The sequence below is a fragment of the Zygosaccharomyces rouxii genome, assembly GCF_000026365.1.
Source record: "Zygosaccharomyces rouxii strain CBS732 chromosome C complete sequence".
NCBI classification, from domain to species: Eukaryota; Fungi; Ascomycota; class Saccharomycetes; order Saccharomycetales; family Saccharomycetaceae; genus Zygosaccharomyces; species Zygosaccharomyces rouxii.
Genome location: NC_012992.1, coordinates 981,699 through 999,376, shown reverse-complemented (window position 1 = coordinate 999,376; position 17,678 = coordinate 981,699). Strand labels below are relative to the sequence as shown.

Below are 17,678 nucleotides of genomic sequence, written 5' to 3'. Positions count from 1 at the left end.
TTTACTTGAAAATAAAGATTGGTGTTTACGTTCCTTTAAGATTGAATCCCTGTTTCTTAAATCAAGCAAGATATTGGGTAAAACCTAATAATCAATCTATGATTTTAATTTATTGAATTAACTCGATTAACTAATGCTTTATCTTACGAGTAAATTGAACGGTGTAATTTAATAGTTTGATCATCATCGTCATCATCTTCTCGGATACCACCACGCATAAACTGTTCAGTGTTCTGATTACCACCTGAATTTGCACCTTTCCTGGAGAAAACCAAACTATTCAAAGAGCTAAACGAAACGTTCTTCTTATGTTTTCTAATGGCATGAGTTCTTGACCCGCCTGCAGTTAAACTGGTTTGGCTACCATTATCTCTATTTTGGTAAAATGCGTTGCCTGCGGCACCAGACATATCACTCTTCACAGTAGGAATATCACCAGAGCTCATATTTCGTCTCAAGGTTGGTGGTTGAATTGCAGGAGGTGGCATTTGGAAATCAGATTGGATTGAAGGAATATGACTCAAATCTTGATCGTTCAATCTCACTTTGGGTATTGGCGAAGACATATTTAACGACTGCTGAACAGCAGTGGGCTGAGCAGCTTGAACATTTGATGGGTATTGTCTTGAAGCCGCAGAGTAACTGCCAGTACGTGGCAAACTATAGGGCGATGGTGGTGCCTGCGTTGCGATGACTGATCCTGTCGTTGCTGCTCCCGCTGGTTGAGGTGGTGGTCCAGTGGGGGCATCGACAAATGAAGGTGTAGATGATTGTGAGCCACCCTCTTGATTAGATTTCACTGGAATGGCAAAATATCCACCACCACTACCTTCAGATTGAGCACTGGCAACGCTTCCACCAGCACTTGGGGCACTTGGGGGTGTTGCCGCTGTAACGGATCTGAGACCTGAAGAGCTTCTTCTATTTAACGGTGGGGGTGCCACAGGATCAGCGTTCAAAACAGTCGCATTTGGCGAAATACCTTTACTGGTAATAGTCATACCAGCAGGGAATTGCGACTGTAATTGTTGTTGAGACGCACCACCTGAGATTGATGGAGGTGAGCTACCAGAATGTACAGAGTACCTTGGTGAGGCCAATGGTGAACTTATCATTGTACTACCGATTCCTCTTTTTTCACCCACAGTAATTAGATTACCGTTGTCGTCGACAGCCGGTGTGTTACATCCAGATCTATTGATCCAATCGGTAGGCATTCCTCCAGTGTTGTTCAAAGAGATGTGACCTGGTTTATTAGACTTTGTAGATTGAACATCCGAGCGTGAGCCATCTGGTGCAACCATCAAACTTGGGCTACTACTAGTATGTTTCAACATCTGAGCACCTCTACGGTAGTTTGCCTTAATGATTCTTTCTTCAATGAATTTAGATCTGTCCTTAGTGGTGTTAAAAGTAGTCAAATTCTTTAAATCATGGGCCCATTTCCTAAACTGCTTGACGTCTTCTTCTGATGGGTTTGAAGAAGATGGTCTGAAGGACCAGCTTACCAACTTGTTATTTTCTTGGTTGAGCATCGCCTGATAGCTAGATTTCTCTTCATTAATTTCCGATTTAGGTGTATGAACATTTTCCTCTAAACCATTCCCCATACCACCTGGCTTGGCAGATTTCCATAATTTACCAATAGTTTTCTTGGTCTGTTTAGTCAGTTTTTCAGGAGCCTCGTTGAAATGGGAAGTTGGGTTGTGGCTTAACCCATGTTTCAAATCGTGATTCAACATCTGCAAAGAACTTGTTGCGACCCTGGGCAGCCTAGGAGCTTCGAAATCACTATAGGTTGGTTTACCGACTAGGACAAATTTATCATTAGATGCCTCAGTCAAAACACAATCGTTAAGAGCAATACTCATAACTGGAACCAACGAAGCCTTTGCGGTTTGCGTAGCTGACAATGAAGTACTTTTGCTTTCCTTAGAATCCTCTTGTTGATTAGCATTGAAAAAATTGGAAGATTTGAATTCGTGTAAATAATTCGAGGTTAAAACGAAATATCCCTTGTTATAATTTTTCAAAAATTTCGATTTCTTCGACAGATAACCCGCTCTAATACATTTAGCCATTGGAGATTTCATCTGTGGGTAGATCACATCTGACAACTTTCTAGAAGTTGGGTAAGGGTCACTTGATCTCCAATTGATTAAACATGTAGGGTGATGACCCACGAATTTATCCCATTCAAAGGCAGTAGGTTTGGATAGGATACCTTGTTGCAATTCACGGCACAGATTTTTGATCATTAGACGTGCCTCGGCATCCAACAAACTTGAGTATCTCTGCAAAATTTGTTGAATCTTGTGATACACGATTTTTTCTAACTCCATACCGGAACCTTGCAAGTTGAGATAAGCCTCCCGCAAATAAGATTCCTCCAACAATTGTCTTTTCAATTGTAAGTCCAATTGCAATTTTAGCAAGTAAGGATCATGTTTTGGTTTGATCTGAGTACCCTTCTTCTGCAATTTAATACTGTCGCTATCTGCCACATTAGTCGTCATATATTTAACACTTGAAATATATCTGTTAAGCAGTTGGCCTGTAATAGCAACATGTTCATTGATGTTAGTTCTAAAGTCACCTGACAATTCCTTAATTTCCTTGATCTTCGACTGTAAATCCCTACGTAAATCCTCAATACGGGGTAGAAGATTCATGTTGATTTCCTTGGATATCTTTAGCTGTTGAACTGCAATTGATAAGTGGTATTTCTTCAAGACAACCTGGATATCTTGAATGGAACCGGAACCAAATTTTAAAAACCCTGAAGGAGCAGCTGACTCGGAATCGGTCTTAACCACTTGAATATCGTCAGTACCAATTGCACGGTCATCGTTAAAATCTCTATGAGTGGTATTTAACTGCGGCTGCTGGTACTGAGGACCATTGGCGTTCCGCTGTTGCTGTTGCTGTTGCTGCTGTTGCCAGTTTTGTAAAATTTCCTGCTGTTGTTGCAACTGCTGTTGTTCCCTCTGTTGGGCCACCGTTAGTGGTTGCTGTCTCTTTGGTGTCACTTTTGGATCGAATGGATCCATAATCCTGTTGGAGCCTTCCTCCAAATCCGTTAAGAATGGGAATTTAACGCTACTTTTCAACTGGTAGTTGATCCTTGCAAACTGCTCTTGTGCGAATGCAACCTCTCTCAAGTAGTTGGCAATTCCCTTAAGAATCTTTCTCCATTTCTTAAATCTATCAACAAGAACATCTGTTGGAAATTCCCTAACGTATTTCCCCTCGAGCTCTTCCATCGCTCCACCTAGCGCAACTTCTGCGAACGTGTCCACAGGCATACCACTGGGAACGGGAACACCAACATGGTAGGGACTCTTAGCGTCATCCTTTGGTGGAATCTGATCAGAAGTCCCTGGAGACAAGTTAAATTTCGTTGGATCACCACTAGCATTATTCCCTAAATCCATGAAATACTGGGACGATCTCTCTGAATTACTATCGTCTCCCGGAGTACCAGCTGGAGTCCCTCCACCAGTACCTCTAGGAGGCAAACTGAAATAGTCAGACATCCTTCCACTTGTGATTCCTGGGTCTGTTGTTTCTGAATCCAAGTGTTAAAAAGTTCGATCTAGTTTTTAAAGGTTTTACTTTAATATCGGCCGATCTAATTTTAATCCCCTTGTAATGTGACCAACAAATACCATGTAAAATAAGAAATGTATATAGGGCTTATGTTTTTTTTTTTTTTTCTTCAAATGTACTTAACAGCAACTGTTCAGACACTAATAATTCTCTCAAACGACGAAAAGAGATAAAAACTACTTAGCACCCTTTCTAATAGTCTTGACAGCTACTTTACACATTGTAGAGAACCAGACGACGTTCAATATGTCTAGCACAAAGTTTCCCGCTAGTATCGCTAGTGATTCCCCCAGTAGAAATCTTGGGTCGTGACGAACAAGCCAGAAATCGTACGCTAGGTTCTTGATCTGCCACCAGCCCCAGACTATTCTTGCTAGAAAGAACACAATCATTAGACACAGATTGTTAATCAATTGGATCCACCGGGACACTTTGCTGTCGTTCGATCCGCTTAAATATTTCATACCAAACCAACGGATGTTTAAAAATGGGTTTGATAGTTCAAACATTAGGAAAACGCATCCGTAGTATTGAATGTAGGGTTTCATACCAATGCAAAACACAATTGTCGATACTACAGCATGGACGAAGAATGGGAAAGTTGAGTAGATCATAGAGATGTAGATATCCCAGATGAAGTAACCTAGCGCAAACGTAGCTACAGCCATGGTTTCACGATCCACTCCAAATATACGTGAGGCTGGCTCTGAGAATCTTGCATGGTATTGGTCCGATAGTAGATTATCAAAAGATAACTTAAGTACTATGATAGTCTGTACGACTGAAACAAAGTGCACAGCACTTTGGTTCACCAATTTACTTCGCTTTTGAGAAGCTGTCAACGATGCCAATGGTGGAAAGATGATGTTGTTGGCCACGAGGAAGCACAATTGGTAGAAAAGGGCGACGTAGATCGCGGTATGGATGTTGTCGATGAAAGTTTGGGAGCTTACGAATCCATTCTTCGACAACCATGGTAAAATGTGCTGTGATAGGATCGTTGGCGGTGGCAGGTTTAACAGGAAATCGATCGTATAGTTGAATGGGTTCATTACAATGCTTGTGGGAGTGGAAGATGGTGGTATCAATGAGAGTGAGGATGTAGATGTAACAGATGTAACGAAAACGAACAAAAAAATACAAATAAAAAAATGCTTTCGATTATTTATTTATCTTATATATCTATTTCTTTCGTTATGTTGTTGTAATTTGTTCAAAATGAGCTCGTTCGTTCAAAGTTCAGATTTTAGTAAAAATATAAATTTCACGTTCGTCACGCTAACCAAATCACTTGGAAGTGTCGACCACGTAACGACCTGCGATTAGACCCTTTTCCATCTTTTCGAAGATCTCAGGCAAAGTGGAAAGACCTACGATCTTAATGGGGGCCTTTACAAGACCACGGGCAAAGAAGTCGAGAGCTTCTCTAGTGTCAGCCCTGTTACCAACGTAGGAACCTACAATCTTGGTAGACCTAACCACTTGGTCGAAAACCTCAGACTTGCAGATGGCACCCGCTGGCATACCAACAAGGACGGAAGTACCGCATGATCTGACGTACTTGGTAGAGGCAGAGATGGCACCTTCACTGACTGACACGTTGATGACACCGTGAGCACCACCGTTAGTTGCCTTGATAACAGCTTCGGCGATGTCATGTTCTTTGGTGAAATCGATAAAGCATTCACCACCCAAAGTCTTGAATAGTTCTTCTTTACCTGGACCACCATCAATACCTAGAACCCTTAGACCCATGGCTCTAGCGTATTGAACCGCGAGGGATCCCAGACCACCGGCTGCACCAGAGATGGCAACCCATTGGCCAGCCTTCAAGTTGGCACTCTTTAAAGCCTTGTAAACGGTAATACCCGCACATAGGACGGGTGCCACTTCAGCTAGATTGGTACCAGCTGGGATATGAGCAGCTTGAACGGCATCGGCTGTAGCGTATTGCTGGAAGGAACCGTCGTGAGTGTAACCAGAAAGGTCAGCATCCGGACAGTTAGATTCGTGGGACTGTTCACAAGCTTCACAAGACATGCACGAACCGTTTAACCACTTGATACCCGCCAGATCACCGATTTTCCAGTTCTTGACGTCAGAGCCAAGGGCAACGACTTCACCGGCACCTTCGTGACCACCAACCAAGGGCAGCTTGGTTGGCAATGGCCAGTCACCTTTCCAAGCGTGCAGATCGGTGTGACACACACCAGAGTATCTGACGTGAATTAAAATTTCATTTGGTTTTGGCTTTGGAACTGGAATATCTTTGTATTCCAATGGTCCATTGTTTTCGGAAAAGATAACAGCTTTTTGGGTTTCTGGAATTGACATACTAGCAAAATTTTAATATAATAGCGGAGATAATACTGAAGGCTTGAACTGACGCTTGGCCCGTTTAGAAGGACGCTATTGGAAGAGCCTAAGCAGTTTTCCTGTCTCCTTATCCCCTTTTATACTTTTAAAAATGAAAAATGTGATAGATCTCCCCCTCTCGATTTAGCCGCTGGCGCTTCTGTTATCTTTCTGCTTCTGAGAGCTTCTTCCAAAGAAAAAGGGGCAAAGGGGAGGACAAGAGTTTCGGAATCCGATTTTTTGTACAGGCTTTTCTGAGCACTGAATGACTAGCAGTCGTGGGGTATAGCGCTACGCGATAGTACTTGACACGCGGCCGTCTTACCTTAAATTACGTAAAGTTGGCAGTCCGCGGGGTGGAAATGTGGAGCTTCGTGGAGCTTCGTGGAAAAAAACGAAATAAAATGAGGGGTTCTACGATCTATTACGCGGTGCAAGGAGGTTAGCCGACACATAACGGCCATTGTGCATGTACAGGATACGACAATTGTCTATTTGAAGAGAAAAAGGGAGGCAGTTACACATATCGGTGGCGGAGAAAAAAAAAAGAAAAACACCGAAGGAGATAATAAAATAGTTACACAAGGACACGTGAGAACCACGTGTTGTCTCGTCACGTGGATATCACGTGGATCTCTTATTGGCATCCTTGGCATCCAGAGACGCTAAGATGAGAGCAGCTCTATTCAATTGAATTACGTTGGATACTTGTTTAAAGATGTAACCTGGTAAGCAAATTACAATGACCCAGAATCCAAAGCGATTGAACCTTTCAAAACCGTATAGATACAACCCGACGTAAAACAATTCGTTAAAGGCGCAAATTGTGAAAAGAACATCTCTTCTTGTATAATACCAATGTAATAATCTTGAAGATTCACGACCCACTTGTTTATGTGATGTATTACCACCTGTTAAACTTGCATACATGTGCATGTAGTGGGATGATATATCTAATGCCACTAAGATTTGAAATACTGCACACCATTTTGGGTACATTACACTTAGATAACAGATCAAACAGGTAGTAGTCGATCTGTCGGTGACCATATCCAATACTGCTCCCAAACGACTGACTTGGTTGTATTTACGGGCCATTGTACCATCGAGGGCATCCAAAAGACATGATATACCATAGATAACAGTGGTGTATACAGGATGTTTACTCATTGTAATTAACGATATAACCATGGTAATGACACGCATGTATCCTATCTGGTTTGGAATATACCACAGAACATGATTGGGGGTAACTGGACCTGGGTTTGGTACTGACATCCTTGTTTGCCTTTTTTGCTACTTCTACCTCTAAGTGTAAAAATGGTTTAAAAGTGGTTGGTAGTTGTGTGCGTGAAAGTTCGCCGAAATGTTTTCGGCGAGCGATGTTGGAGCAAGATTATGTACTTGAAAGGGATAACAATGCAAGATTGTGATAGTATGTTCAAGCTTTAATTTTTAATGTTATGAATATATGCTGAGTTTAGTATATAAGTAGCTTTGTACTTAGTTGACCAACAGTCTTAGACAGGCCTCATATGACCATATGCTTACCGCTGTTGTGGGTATACTTTTTAACAATGCCAGTGGTAATCCCCGATAAAGTGCAAATACACCTTCATAAGTTAAAATTTGCCAACCAACGCGAATGATTCCTCGTCCTTTATACCTCTCGTAGATCTCTATTTTCGGTGTAAATCGATTTACACTCCTTGAATCGCTAATCATTAGCCTTCTACGGGCTGTATCGAGTGGGAAAGTAGCTAGTTTCGCCAATATGGCCCCCATTGAGCTTGCACTATGATCCAATGTATGGTGCCATTGTCTTTCGCCAAACTGTTCTCTAGTGTTATCACAATAAACTCTAATGGTTTCATAGGTTCCAAACATGATAGAAGTGTTTAAAGAAATGGTTAGCATTGATGAGAGGCAGCCTTTGAAAAAGCCCTGTATACCTCTTTGAGACCAGATCTCGTATATGCTATGTGTTAATTTGGAAAACATTACTCGTCGGTCTGCTGCGAATCTAGTTCTCAATACGTCGAAAGGGTAAGATACCATGCTGCTTGTCATACCTGCTAGTGCCCCGACAATTAGTCCTTGAAGTTGTGGCCCCCATCCAAATTCATTCAACGCACTGTTATAAAATGAATAAGAGCTGAACTGAACTCCTCCATATATCACATACATCGCAGATCCAGGTACGTTACCCTTCCAAAATCCTCTAAGACCCTCCTTCTTGAGCACATCTTTGACCATTGTTGTAAATCCCATTCCTGGCATCACTTGTAATCTTATCTTTATAGTATCCATAGGTGCTGTAAAGGTTCTAGCCACTAGTCCTGAGAGTGAGCCTGCCATCAGACTCGAAGTAACTTGTATCTTCTCACCTTTACGAAGGTGATCCTTATTGACCATGGTTAATTGACCATACCAACAGCGACATCAGATCTCAATTGACGCTTCATCTTGATTATAACTGTTGTTGAATCGGTTATCTTTTTTTTTACTCATACAGTAATGCTAAGATGAGTTGAAAAATTTCAATGATCATCGCCTTTCATCACTGCTACCTGTAAGAATAGAGAAATACAGATTGAGTGGGAAGAACCATGTCTATAATCGCATCTACAGGTATCTTAAACCATGTTGATGGTTCTTCAGAGTTTGAATCTCATAGTACTAAAGTTGTTTGCTCTGTAACGGGTCCTATTGAACCAAAGGCAAGACAAGAACTACCTACACAATTGGCCCTTGAAATAATAGTCAGACCCGCTAAAGGCGTTCCAAACACTAGGGAAAAGCTAATAGAGGATAAATTACGTGGTGTGTTGACTCCCTTGATTGCTAGATACCTTTATCCTCGAAGACTTTGTCAAATCACTTTTCAAGTGATGGAGGCAGGTGAACCGGAATTAGAGTTTTCTCAGAGAGAGCTAAGTTGCTGTATAAATGCAGCTGTTCTTGCATTAGTTGATTCTGGTATTGGTCTTTTAGCTATGGCCTCAAGTGTCCCACTTGCAATCATTAAGGGCCAACTAGTTGTAGATCCCAATGCACAGCAATTACAAGAATCACAATCGGTTCATACCTTGGCATTGGAAATAACAGAAAGTGGTAAAAATGTACAAAACATTTTACTACTGGATAGTACAGGAGCTTTTACACAAAATGAATTATTTCAAATTTTATCCCAAGGTGAGGAAAGATGTCTAACGCTGGTTCAGGAGTTACGGAAGGTATTGGGAGACCGCATAAATTCAGAAATAATACGAACAAAAACTTGATCTATTTATGTATTTTCCTTTATAGCGATTTTATATCATAAGTTTATTATTAAATTTAAAGTTTTAATCTCTTCAAGTTTTCAATAGTAGCATCGAAACCTTCAATTTCAGCAGTGGCACTGTCAAGACGAGCCTTGTTAGCTTCCTTGACTTGAGCACTGGCCTTGGTCTCGTAATCTTTGCTGCTTATACTAGTTTCAATGGCTTGTCTAGTCTTGGTAGCCTTGTCCAATTTCTTTTGTACCTTCTCGATTTCAGCATCGATATCGATGTGGCCTTTAACCAACAAATGCACACTGACTTCAGGATTCACAGAAGCTAACACACAACCTTCTGGGATTTCAGATGCCTTGTGAACGACAGTAATTTCGTCGATAGCTTTGATTAAAGAAACCATAGAATCCTTCTGAGAGACGGCGGTTTCGTAGGATTCCTCGTGGTTAGTTTCCACGAACACTTTACCGTTCTTTAAGATGTTGTATTCGGCAAGCAAGGAACGAGCTCCCTTAGTGATATCCAAAACCAAGTCGTAATCCTTAGCGGCCTTAACGTTGTCGTATTCAGGTGTAAAAGTTGGGTAAGCAGCTTTAACCAAAGTTGGGACAGAATCTTCAGCACGTCTTGGCAAACGTTGCCACATTTCTTCCGAGATATATGGCATGAATGGATGGATTAATCTCAAGGCATTGTCCAATAAAGTGTACAAAGTATCCTTAGCAGATTTCTGTTCCTTTTCAGTACCTTCTTGAATCAAGTACTTGGAGTTTTCAATGTAAACATCACAGATCAAATACCATAATTCGTAAATTTGACTAGTAGCTGGCAAAAATTCACGTTTGTCCATTGCTTCATTGACGGTCTTGGCGGTGGAGGACAAATTGTGTAGAATCCATTTCTCCACTAGAGATTCATTACCAGAAAGGCCTTCCTTGGCTGGTGGTTGGTAGTCTTGACCCAATTTCATTAGAGCAAATTTAGTGGCTTGGTAGATCTTGTTACAGAACTTTCTGTAACCTTCAACACGCATGATATCCAAGTTGATATCACGACCACCAGTGGTATAAGCACAAAGAGCAAATCTCATAGCATCGGTACCACATTGAGGAATACCATTTGGATAAGATTCACTTTGGCCCGCCTTGGCTCTCTCAACTTCTCTAGAGTCCAAGTTACCGTTGTAAAGCTTAGCATGTAAATCAGCCAATTTAATACCGTTGATCACATCTAGAGGGTCAACAACGTTACCCAAGGACTTAGACATCTTTCTACCTTGAGCATCACGAACCAAAGAGTGACAGAAGACTTCATTGAATGGAACAGATCCAGTCATCTTAATACCTAACAGAATCATTCTACTAACCCAGAAGAACAAGATATCCCAACCGGTTTCCAACATGGAGAATGGGTAGAAATTTTCCATGTCAGCGGTCTTTTCAGGCCAACCTAGTGTGGAGAATGGCCACAAACCGGAAGAGAACCAAGTGTCTAAGACATCTTCATCTTGATGTAAGGAAAACTTAGCATCAGGGAACTTAGCTTTGGCTTTCTTCTCAGCTTCTTCAATATCTCTACCAGAAACCCAGTACTTGTCATCGTTTTTGGAGTTTTCTTGACCTTCAATTTCGATGAAGTAAACTGGACAACGGTGACCCCACCATAGTTGTCTAGAAATACACCAATCTTGAATGTTCTCCAACCAATGGAAGTATTCAGCTTCAGATGATTTTGGAGTAATAGTAATTTTACCTTCTTTAACCACCTTAATGGCTTCCTTAGCCATAGCGGATTGAGAAACCCACCATTGTGGTTTTAGCAATGGTTCGATAATATCACCAGATCTTGAACAAGTTGGAATAGTCATTTCATTATCCTTTTGGTCCACAAATAGACCCTTGGCCTTCAATTGTTCGATAACTCTCTTTCTAGCGTCGAATCTCTTCATACCTTGCCATTCAGGACCGCAGTTTTCATTCAGTAAACCATCATCGGTTAAGATGTTAACAAATTCTAAATTGTGACGCTTACCGGTGTTGTAATCGTTTTGGTCATGGGCAGGGGTAATCTTGACAGCACCAGTACCAAATTCCATGTCAACAGCTTCACTATCACAAACAATTGGGATTTTCTTATCCAAGAATGGATGTTGAGCAAACTTACCGTGTAAATGTTTGTAACGAGAATCATCAGGATGGACTGCAATACCAGTATCACCAAATAGGGTTTCAGGTCTGGTAGTAGCGATGATCAATTTTTCGTCGCTATCCACCACAGGATAAGCCAATGAAGTCAAAACACCAAATTCGACCTTTTCATCATAATTTGGTACATTCAGTAGAGTTCTACCCTTGACATCCTTGTTTTCGACTTCTAAATTGGAAATTGCAGTGTTCAATTTAACTGACCAGTTGACTAATCTGTTATCACGATAAATGATACCTTCATCATGCAATCTGACAAAAGCTTCAACGACAGCCTTACTTAATTTAGGATCCAAAGTGAAGGCCTCTCTAGACCATGCGTAAGAAGCACCTAATTTCTTAATTTGAGACTTAATTCTTTCATGATATTCAGTTTTCCAATCCCAAACCTTGTCAACGAAGGCCTCTCTACCGTAGTCGTGTCTGGTCTTCTTCTCTTTGTTCCAAACTTGTTTTTCAACAACAGATTGTGTTGCAATACCAGCATGATCAAATCCTGGTAAGAACAAAACGGTTTTACCCTTCATTCTGTTGAATCTGATTAAGGAATCTTGAATGGAAATGGTTAGGGCATGTCCAATGTGCAATGCACCTGTGACGTTTGGTGGTGGGGCAGGAATGCAGAAAACTCCCTCTGGTTTGATCTTGCCATCAGCGGTAAATTCAGGTTCGAAGAATCCAGATTTTTCCCACCAACTGTACCAAGATGATTCCACATTAGCAGGATTGTAAGCCTTCAAAGATGGATCATCCAAGGAAAGTAAAACCTTCTTTTCACCTGGAACAGTTTTGTCCACAAATTCAGGAATTGGTTCAGCTTCCTTCTTCTTTGACTTCTTCTTTTCACTGTTACCATCATTGCCAGCTTGCTTTTTCTTTTCGTTCTGCTTAGCTTGTTTAGCTGCAAATTTCAATAGTTTCTCTGCCTTCTTCTTTTCCTTCTCAATTTCCTTAGGTGTCTTTTCACTACCATCCTCCTTCTTGGGGTTGATAATAATTTCACCAGTCTTAGGATCGACTGGTGGTAACTTCTCTAGATCACTCATAGTAAAATATCTAGTTTGCAGTACTGGTATTTGTATTGGTTTCTTTTCTCTTGAAATCGACAATGGTGATGAAGCAATTGCCAGAGAACAAGACTTAGTATTAAAACTAAAATGTCTATATATTGAAAATGGCGATTTTACAGATACCAGGCGAAACCACTTGTGCATCTATCATTAAAAGATGTAAAGAGAATAGTTATTAGTTCGTTGTAGGAATCTTCATCATGAGCTTCAAGCTTCCTGCCTCTACAACTCCGAATGAAAAATTTTTCACCAATGCGATGAGATGAGATGAGATAAGATGAGCTTGAGCCACTAGTAAGGTGGATAAGAAGGCTTCGGCAGTGCGATTGACTCGACTGGTAAAATTTGGAGGTCTTATTATACTATAATACTTGGCTGTAGTCATGTCTTGCAGTAATTCCTCGAGCTGGGCGGTTCTCTGACGCTCTGACGCTCTGTTACGTTTGAAAGTTTGAATACCCTGTGGCAGTCACAGAATCCAAGAAGTTTTCAACATAACACATCCATAGCTCAACTAGCGTCAATCTGACACTTCATTCCATATCGTAGTGGAAAAATCCGTATAGCATGTGTATCTAACGTACTTGTTCATCACACCACTTACTATTGCTCATAACAAGCTTCAAGATACGTGAAAGCGAACGACGAATCTTGTAAGTTATCTATATCAGTCCTGAGTTGATATAGAGAGCGTCTCGAATGCCATAAATCCCAATTCTTGATATATTTAACCTACTTTTCTATTTTTTGTATAATTTTTTACTTTACGCAGTGAAAAATTTCAAGCTCATCTCATCTTATCTCATCTCATCTCACCTCATCGCATAAAACAAAATATACAGAGACGTATACTAAGAAGCCTGTACTTCTCGATATGTCACGTATTATTGTCAAGAACCTTCCTCAATACTTGAGTGATGATAAACTGAAAGAAAAGTTTACCAAAAGGCTTGTGGATAAGTATTCGAGTACAAATGTGGGTAATTTGATTACAGATTTAAAAATATTAAAAGATAGAGATGGTCAAAGTAGAAGGTTTGCATTTATTGGATACAGAAATGAGGATGATGCTAAGGATGCTGTTCAATTTTTTCACAGAACTTTTATCGATGCCACTAGAATCGACGTTTCTATGGCAAAGAGTTTTGCAGATCCTTCAGTGCCACAGCCTGTTAAACTAAGGAAAAGAGAAGCACTTAAGAGACTTAGAGAACGTGAAGAAGAGTTACAGAATGCTAATAAAAAGCCAAAGAAGGATAAGAAGAATAATAAATCAGAAATTGATGCAGAAATTGAAAAAAATAAAAAATTACAAGAGTTTATTGAAACTATGAAACCAAATTCACAAGTGACTTCGTGGGAGAAACTAGCTAAAGGTCCTGAGTCTCAATCTGAGTCTCAACAGGAAGATGTGCCACAGGGAAACTCTCTTTTGGCTGAAGCATTGGCAATGAAAGGCGGAGAAGATAGTGATGATGAATATGTGGATTTTGATCAATTACAAGGTGAACATAAGGATGAGCATCCAGAAGAAGAGGAAAAAATGGTTAGTCTAGATAATTTTGGAGGATCTACTGAGGAGCCTCAAGAACAACCTGAAGAGCAACTTGAAGAGCAGTCTCAAGAAGAGCCACAAGATCAACTGGCGAGAGATGAACAGGTATCTGACCTTGATTGGTTTAAACAACGACGCATAAGAATTAGAGAAGGTGAAAATGAACCTGTTAGAAAATCTGGAGAGGGGGAAGAAGTGCAACCTAAGGAAGAATCACAAGTGGAAGAACCTGTTGAAGAGGAACCTGTTGAAGAAGAACCACCGGCTAAAAGTGAGGAAGAAGTAGCTATAGAAAAGATTAGCGAGACTGGTAGATTGTTCCTTCGTAATATTCTTTATGGTTCTACTGAAGATGATTTCAAAGAGCTGTTCGGAAAATTTGGTGAACTGGAAGAAGTTCACATTGCATTGGATACAAGAACTGGTCAATCTAAAGGTTTTGCTTATGTTCAATTTAAGGATCCAAAGGATGCTGTAGAGGCATATATCGAATTAGACAAACAGATTTTCCAGGGAAGATTGCTGCACATCTTACCAGCAAATTCTCAAAAGAATCATAGACTTGATGAATTTGATATGAAGAATTTACCTTTGAAAAAACAGAGAGAATTAAAGAGAAAGGCTACGGCATCAAAACAGACTTTTGCTTGGAATTCCTTGTACATGAACCAAGATGCAGTATTGGGTAGTGTAGCGGCTAAATTAGGTATGCAAAAGTCTCAATTGATTGATCCAGAAAATTCTAGCTCAGCTGTTAAGCAAGCACTAGCTGAAGCTCATGTCATTGGTGATGTTAGAAAATATTTTGAATCTAAAGGTGTTGATTTAGCGAAATTTGACCAGTTAAAATCTCCAGGTCAAAGAGATGATCGTGTTATTTTGGTCAAGAACTTCCCATATGGAACCACTGTAGAAGAGTTGGGTGAATTGTTTTTACCGTTTGGTAAACTGGAAAGGTTTCTCATGCCCCCTGCTGGTACTATTGCCATTATACAATACCGAGACGTTACTTCAGCGAGAGCTGCATTCAGTAAATTGGCGTACAAGAGATTTAAAGATGGTATCATATATTTGGAAAAGGGACCTAAGGATTGCTTCACGAGAGACGCACAAACTGATGAACGGATGGAGGGTTCAGAAAAACCTGAAGTAGTTAAAGAGGCTAAACCTTCTGCAGAAGATATCATGAACACGGATGATACTCAAGCAGAAGCAGATGATGGATTCGAAGGCCCTACAGCATCCATATTTGTGAAGAACTTAAATTTTGCCACTACTACACAACAATTGGCCGAAAAGTTCAAACCATTTGACGGATTTGTTGTTGCTCAGGTTAAGACTAAACCTGATCCTAGTAATACAGGTAAAGTCCTATCCATGGGATTTGGTTTTGTGGAATTCAAGAGTAGAGCTCAAGCCGTTGCTGTTATCAACGCTCTAGATGGTACCGCACTAGATGGTCATAAATTACAGTTGAAATTGTCTCATAGACAAGGTGGCTCCACTAATGCCCCTAAACAAACCCGTAAGAAGAGCGGTAAAATCATTGTTAAGAACTTGCCGTTTGAAGCCGCCAGAAAGGATGTGTTCGAATTATTCAGTTCTTTCGGCCAATTAAAGTCTGTGAGAGTTCCAAAGAAATTCGACAAATCCGCAAGAGGGTTTGCCTTTGTGGAATTTTTATTGCCTAAAGAAGCTGAGAACGCTATGGATCAATTACAGGGTGTTCACTTGTTAGGTCGTAGATTGGTAATGCAATACGCCCAAGAGGATGCTGAAGATGCTGAAGAAGAGATCAGAAGAATGACAAACAGAGTCAAAAAACAACAGGCTTCCAGAGAATATGGTGCCATTAGAAACAGTGGTGGTAGAAGAAAAGTGGATATCGATGAAGAAGATGAAGGAATGGACGGTGTTTAATTTGGTTAGTATTTATACATATATAATACACACATATTCTATCAATTAATCGGTTGCTCCAGCAATATCGTAGTCTCCGTAGGCTTTTTGGAATCTGCTTACTTCAGCTTCTTCCTGTTCTTTACTTTGTAAACATGCAGGAGATCTCCAGTTGACTCTGTTTGGTAGGTGTAGTAAAAACGCTAAAGTCCTTCTGCCAAATTGGAGATCAATTCTATCGTTTGCATCGAACTTTCCCAAGTATACTCGAGGTGGTGCTTCTGGAGTCTCGTAGATGGAAAACATCATATAATTACTCTTGGGATCGTTGACAATTTCCTTATATTTTGGATCTTCAGGAGACTCGAAAAATTCGAATTCTATGTTCCTATTACGACCAAATTTCTCATTATTGATGTGAACTTGTCTATCTAAAGCACCAGGAAACTTCATTGTGAGGAATTTGGGAATTGGGACTACTTGTTTGTGAAAATGAACCATATTGTCTGAATGTATCTCGAAAACCACTGTAGACATATCGAATTTCTTGAAATTCATCTGGGTAATGCTATTTTCGTATCTTAATAATTCTTGTCGTAGTTCATTTTGAAAGAAATCCTTATCCTCTCTATTCAGTTTGGGTACATGTTCAATTGGTATAATAAGACAATGGCCCGAAAAATCCATATCACCTCTCGGTATACTTAGAGGGCCTTTAGCAGTAGTAACGTAAGATTTACTTGCAATGGAAATTACCATGTGGTCCTCGATATCTGGATTCGTAAAACAGAAATGGCAAGTTACCGGTAGTACTTTCTTTACCTCACCTGTAGGTTTCTTCTTCTGAGGTTCCTCGCCCAACTGAGCACTTTCGCGAGGATGCTTCCTTGTGGACTGGTTCGAGATGTAGGGATTATTCATAAGTTCACTTGGAAGAGGTACATCAACATCGGTATCAATATTAAAGGCATAAGCCCACTTATTTTTGGATCCATATGCTGCCAGGTTAATAAACCTGGTCACTTTTTGATCTTCTTGCCAAAAGAATGGTTCTAATTCCACGAAACTGTTAGGATCGGTATATGTAAAATGGTATTTGGGATGGGATAATTTCACGACTTCATCAACTTGACTATTCCCTGGTGTCTTTAAATGTTCCTTACCAATGGCAACACTACATTCAGGGGTTATAAGAATATCTACAGGATCATTGAATTTAGACAATTCTTCTTCATTACTTCCTGTAAAATAACCAATCTTTAGTTTGCTTGCCGATTTATAAATACCATTTTTCAATATCACTAAACCTTCTATGTTAGAATCGTCATTACCAGGTACAAAAATTGGTGGAAGTTTTGCAGTAATCTTTATAGAATCCAATTTGGAACCTATATTACCCAGCAGGATGGCACAATCGAATGGGCCTGACTTGGCATTTAGTTTTTCCACTTTTTCAATGACAGCTGAAAGATTATTCTCTTCAACATGAATAACGAGCCTAATCAAAGGTAAACAGTTAGTAACTCTTATTCTGAGAAATTCTCATATCCTCACACGCATACATACACTTTAACCTTGGTCATTTTCTTGCAATATTGGTTATTTCAAGTTATTATTCGTGAAATGTTCAAGCGATGGGCTCGCATCTGCCGATATACACTGATATAGACGAACTGTCCCATAATATTGGAAAAAAAAAAAAAAAAAA

General features: G+C 40.2%; 9 protein-coding genes across 9 annotated transcripts; 2 read left to right on the top strand and 7 right to left on the bottom strand.

Moving 5' to 3' along the window:
- Positions 1 to 143: 143 nt before the first annotated feature.
- ASK10 (Ask10p) lies at positions 144 to 3,536 on the bottom strand (the record flags this gene model as incomplete). The annotated part of the gene is made up of 1 exon (XM_002496147.1): positions 144 to 3,536. The coding sequence occupies one exon, from the start codon at positions 3,534 to 3,536 to the stop codon at positions 144 to 146; it is 3,393 nt and encodes a 1,130-aa protein (XP_002496192.1).
- A 249-nt stretch (positions 3,537 to 3,785) lies between these two features.
- On the bottom strand, positions 3,786 to 4,661 carry ALE2 (Ale2p; the record flags this gene model as incomplete). Its single annotated transcript, XM_002496146.1, has 1 exon — positions 3,786 to 4,661. The coding sequence occupies one exon, from the start codon at positions 4,659 to 4,661 to the stop codon at positions 3,786 to 3,788; it is 876 nt and encodes a 291-aa protein (XP_002496191.1).
- Positions 4,662 to 4,896: 235 nt separating this feature from the next.
- ZYRO0C12562g (zinc-dependent alcohol dehydrogenase) lies at positions 4,897 to 5,943 on the bottom strand (the record flags this gene model as incomplete). Its single annotated transcript, XM_002496145.1, has 1 exon — positions 4,897 to 5,943. One exon carries the CDS (start codon positions 5,941 to 5,943, stop codon positions 4,897 to 4,899), a length of 1,047 nt encoding a protein of 348 aa, XP_002496190.1.
- Positions 5,944 to 6,588: 645 nt separating this feature from the next.
- On the bottom strand, positions 6,589 to 7,242 carry PIS1 (CDP-diacylglycerol--inositol 3-phosphatidyltransferase; the record flags this gene model as incomplete). The annotated part of the gene is made up of 1 exon (XM_002496144.1): positions 6,589 to 7,242. One exon carries the CDS (start codon positions 7,240 to 7,242, stop codon positions 6,589 to 6,591), a length of 654 nt encoding a protein of 217 aa, XP_002496189.1.
- A 225-nt stretch (positions 7,243 to 7,467) lies between these two features.
- On the bottom strand, positions 7,468 to 8,379 carry TPC1 (thiamine transporter TPC1; the record flags this gene model as incomplete). The annotated part of the gene is made up of 1 exon (XM_002496143.1): positions 7,468 to 8,379. One exon carries the CDS (start codon positions 8,377 to 8,379, stop codon positions 7,468 to 7,470), a length of 912 nt encoding a protein of 303 aa, XP_002496188.1.
- Positions 8,380 to 8,573: 194 nt separating this feature from the next.
- On the top strand, positions 8,574 to 9,248 carry RRP46 (exosome non-catalytic core subunit RRP46; the record flags this gene model as incomplete). Its single annotated transcript, XM_002496142.1, has 1 exon — positions 8,574 to 9,248. One exon carries the CDS (start codon positions 8,574 to 8,576, stop codon positions 9,246 to 9,248), a length of 675 nt encoding a protein of 224 aa, XP_002496187.1.
- Positions 9,249 to 9,303: 55 nt separating this feature from the next.
- On the bottom strand, positions 9,304 to 12,660 carry VAS1 (valine--tRNA ligase; the record flags this gene model as incomplete). Its single annotated transcript, XM_002496141.1, has 1 exon — positions 9,304 to 12,660. One exon carries the CDS (start codon positions 12,658 to 12,660, stop codon positions 9,304 to 9,306), a length of 3,357 nt encoding a protein of 1,118 aa, XP_002496186.1.
- A 730-nt stretch (positions 12,661 to 13,390) lies between these two features.
- On the top strand, positions 13,391 to 15,991 carry MRD1 (RNA-binding ribosome biosynthesis protein MRD1; the record flags this gene model as incomplete). Its single annotated transcript, XM_002496140.1, has 1 exon — positions 13,391 to 15,991. One exon carries the CDS (start codon positions 13,391 to 13,393, stop codon positions 15,989 to 15,991), a length of 2,601 nt encoding a protein of 866 aa, XP_002496185.1.
- A 45-nt stretch (positions 15,992 to 16,036) lies between these two features.
- On the bottom strand, positions 16,037 to 17,553 carry DRN1 (Drn1p; the record flags this gene model as incomplete). The annotated part of the gene is made up of 2 exons (XM_002496139.1): positions 16,037 to 17,468; positions 17,537 to 17,553. The coding sequence occupies 2 exons, from the start codon at positions 17,551 to 17,553 to the stop codon at positions 16,037 to 16,039; spliced, it is 1,449 nt and encodes a 482-aa protein (XP_002496184.1).
- Between the last annotated feature and the right edge of the window lie 125 nt (positions 17,554 to 17,678).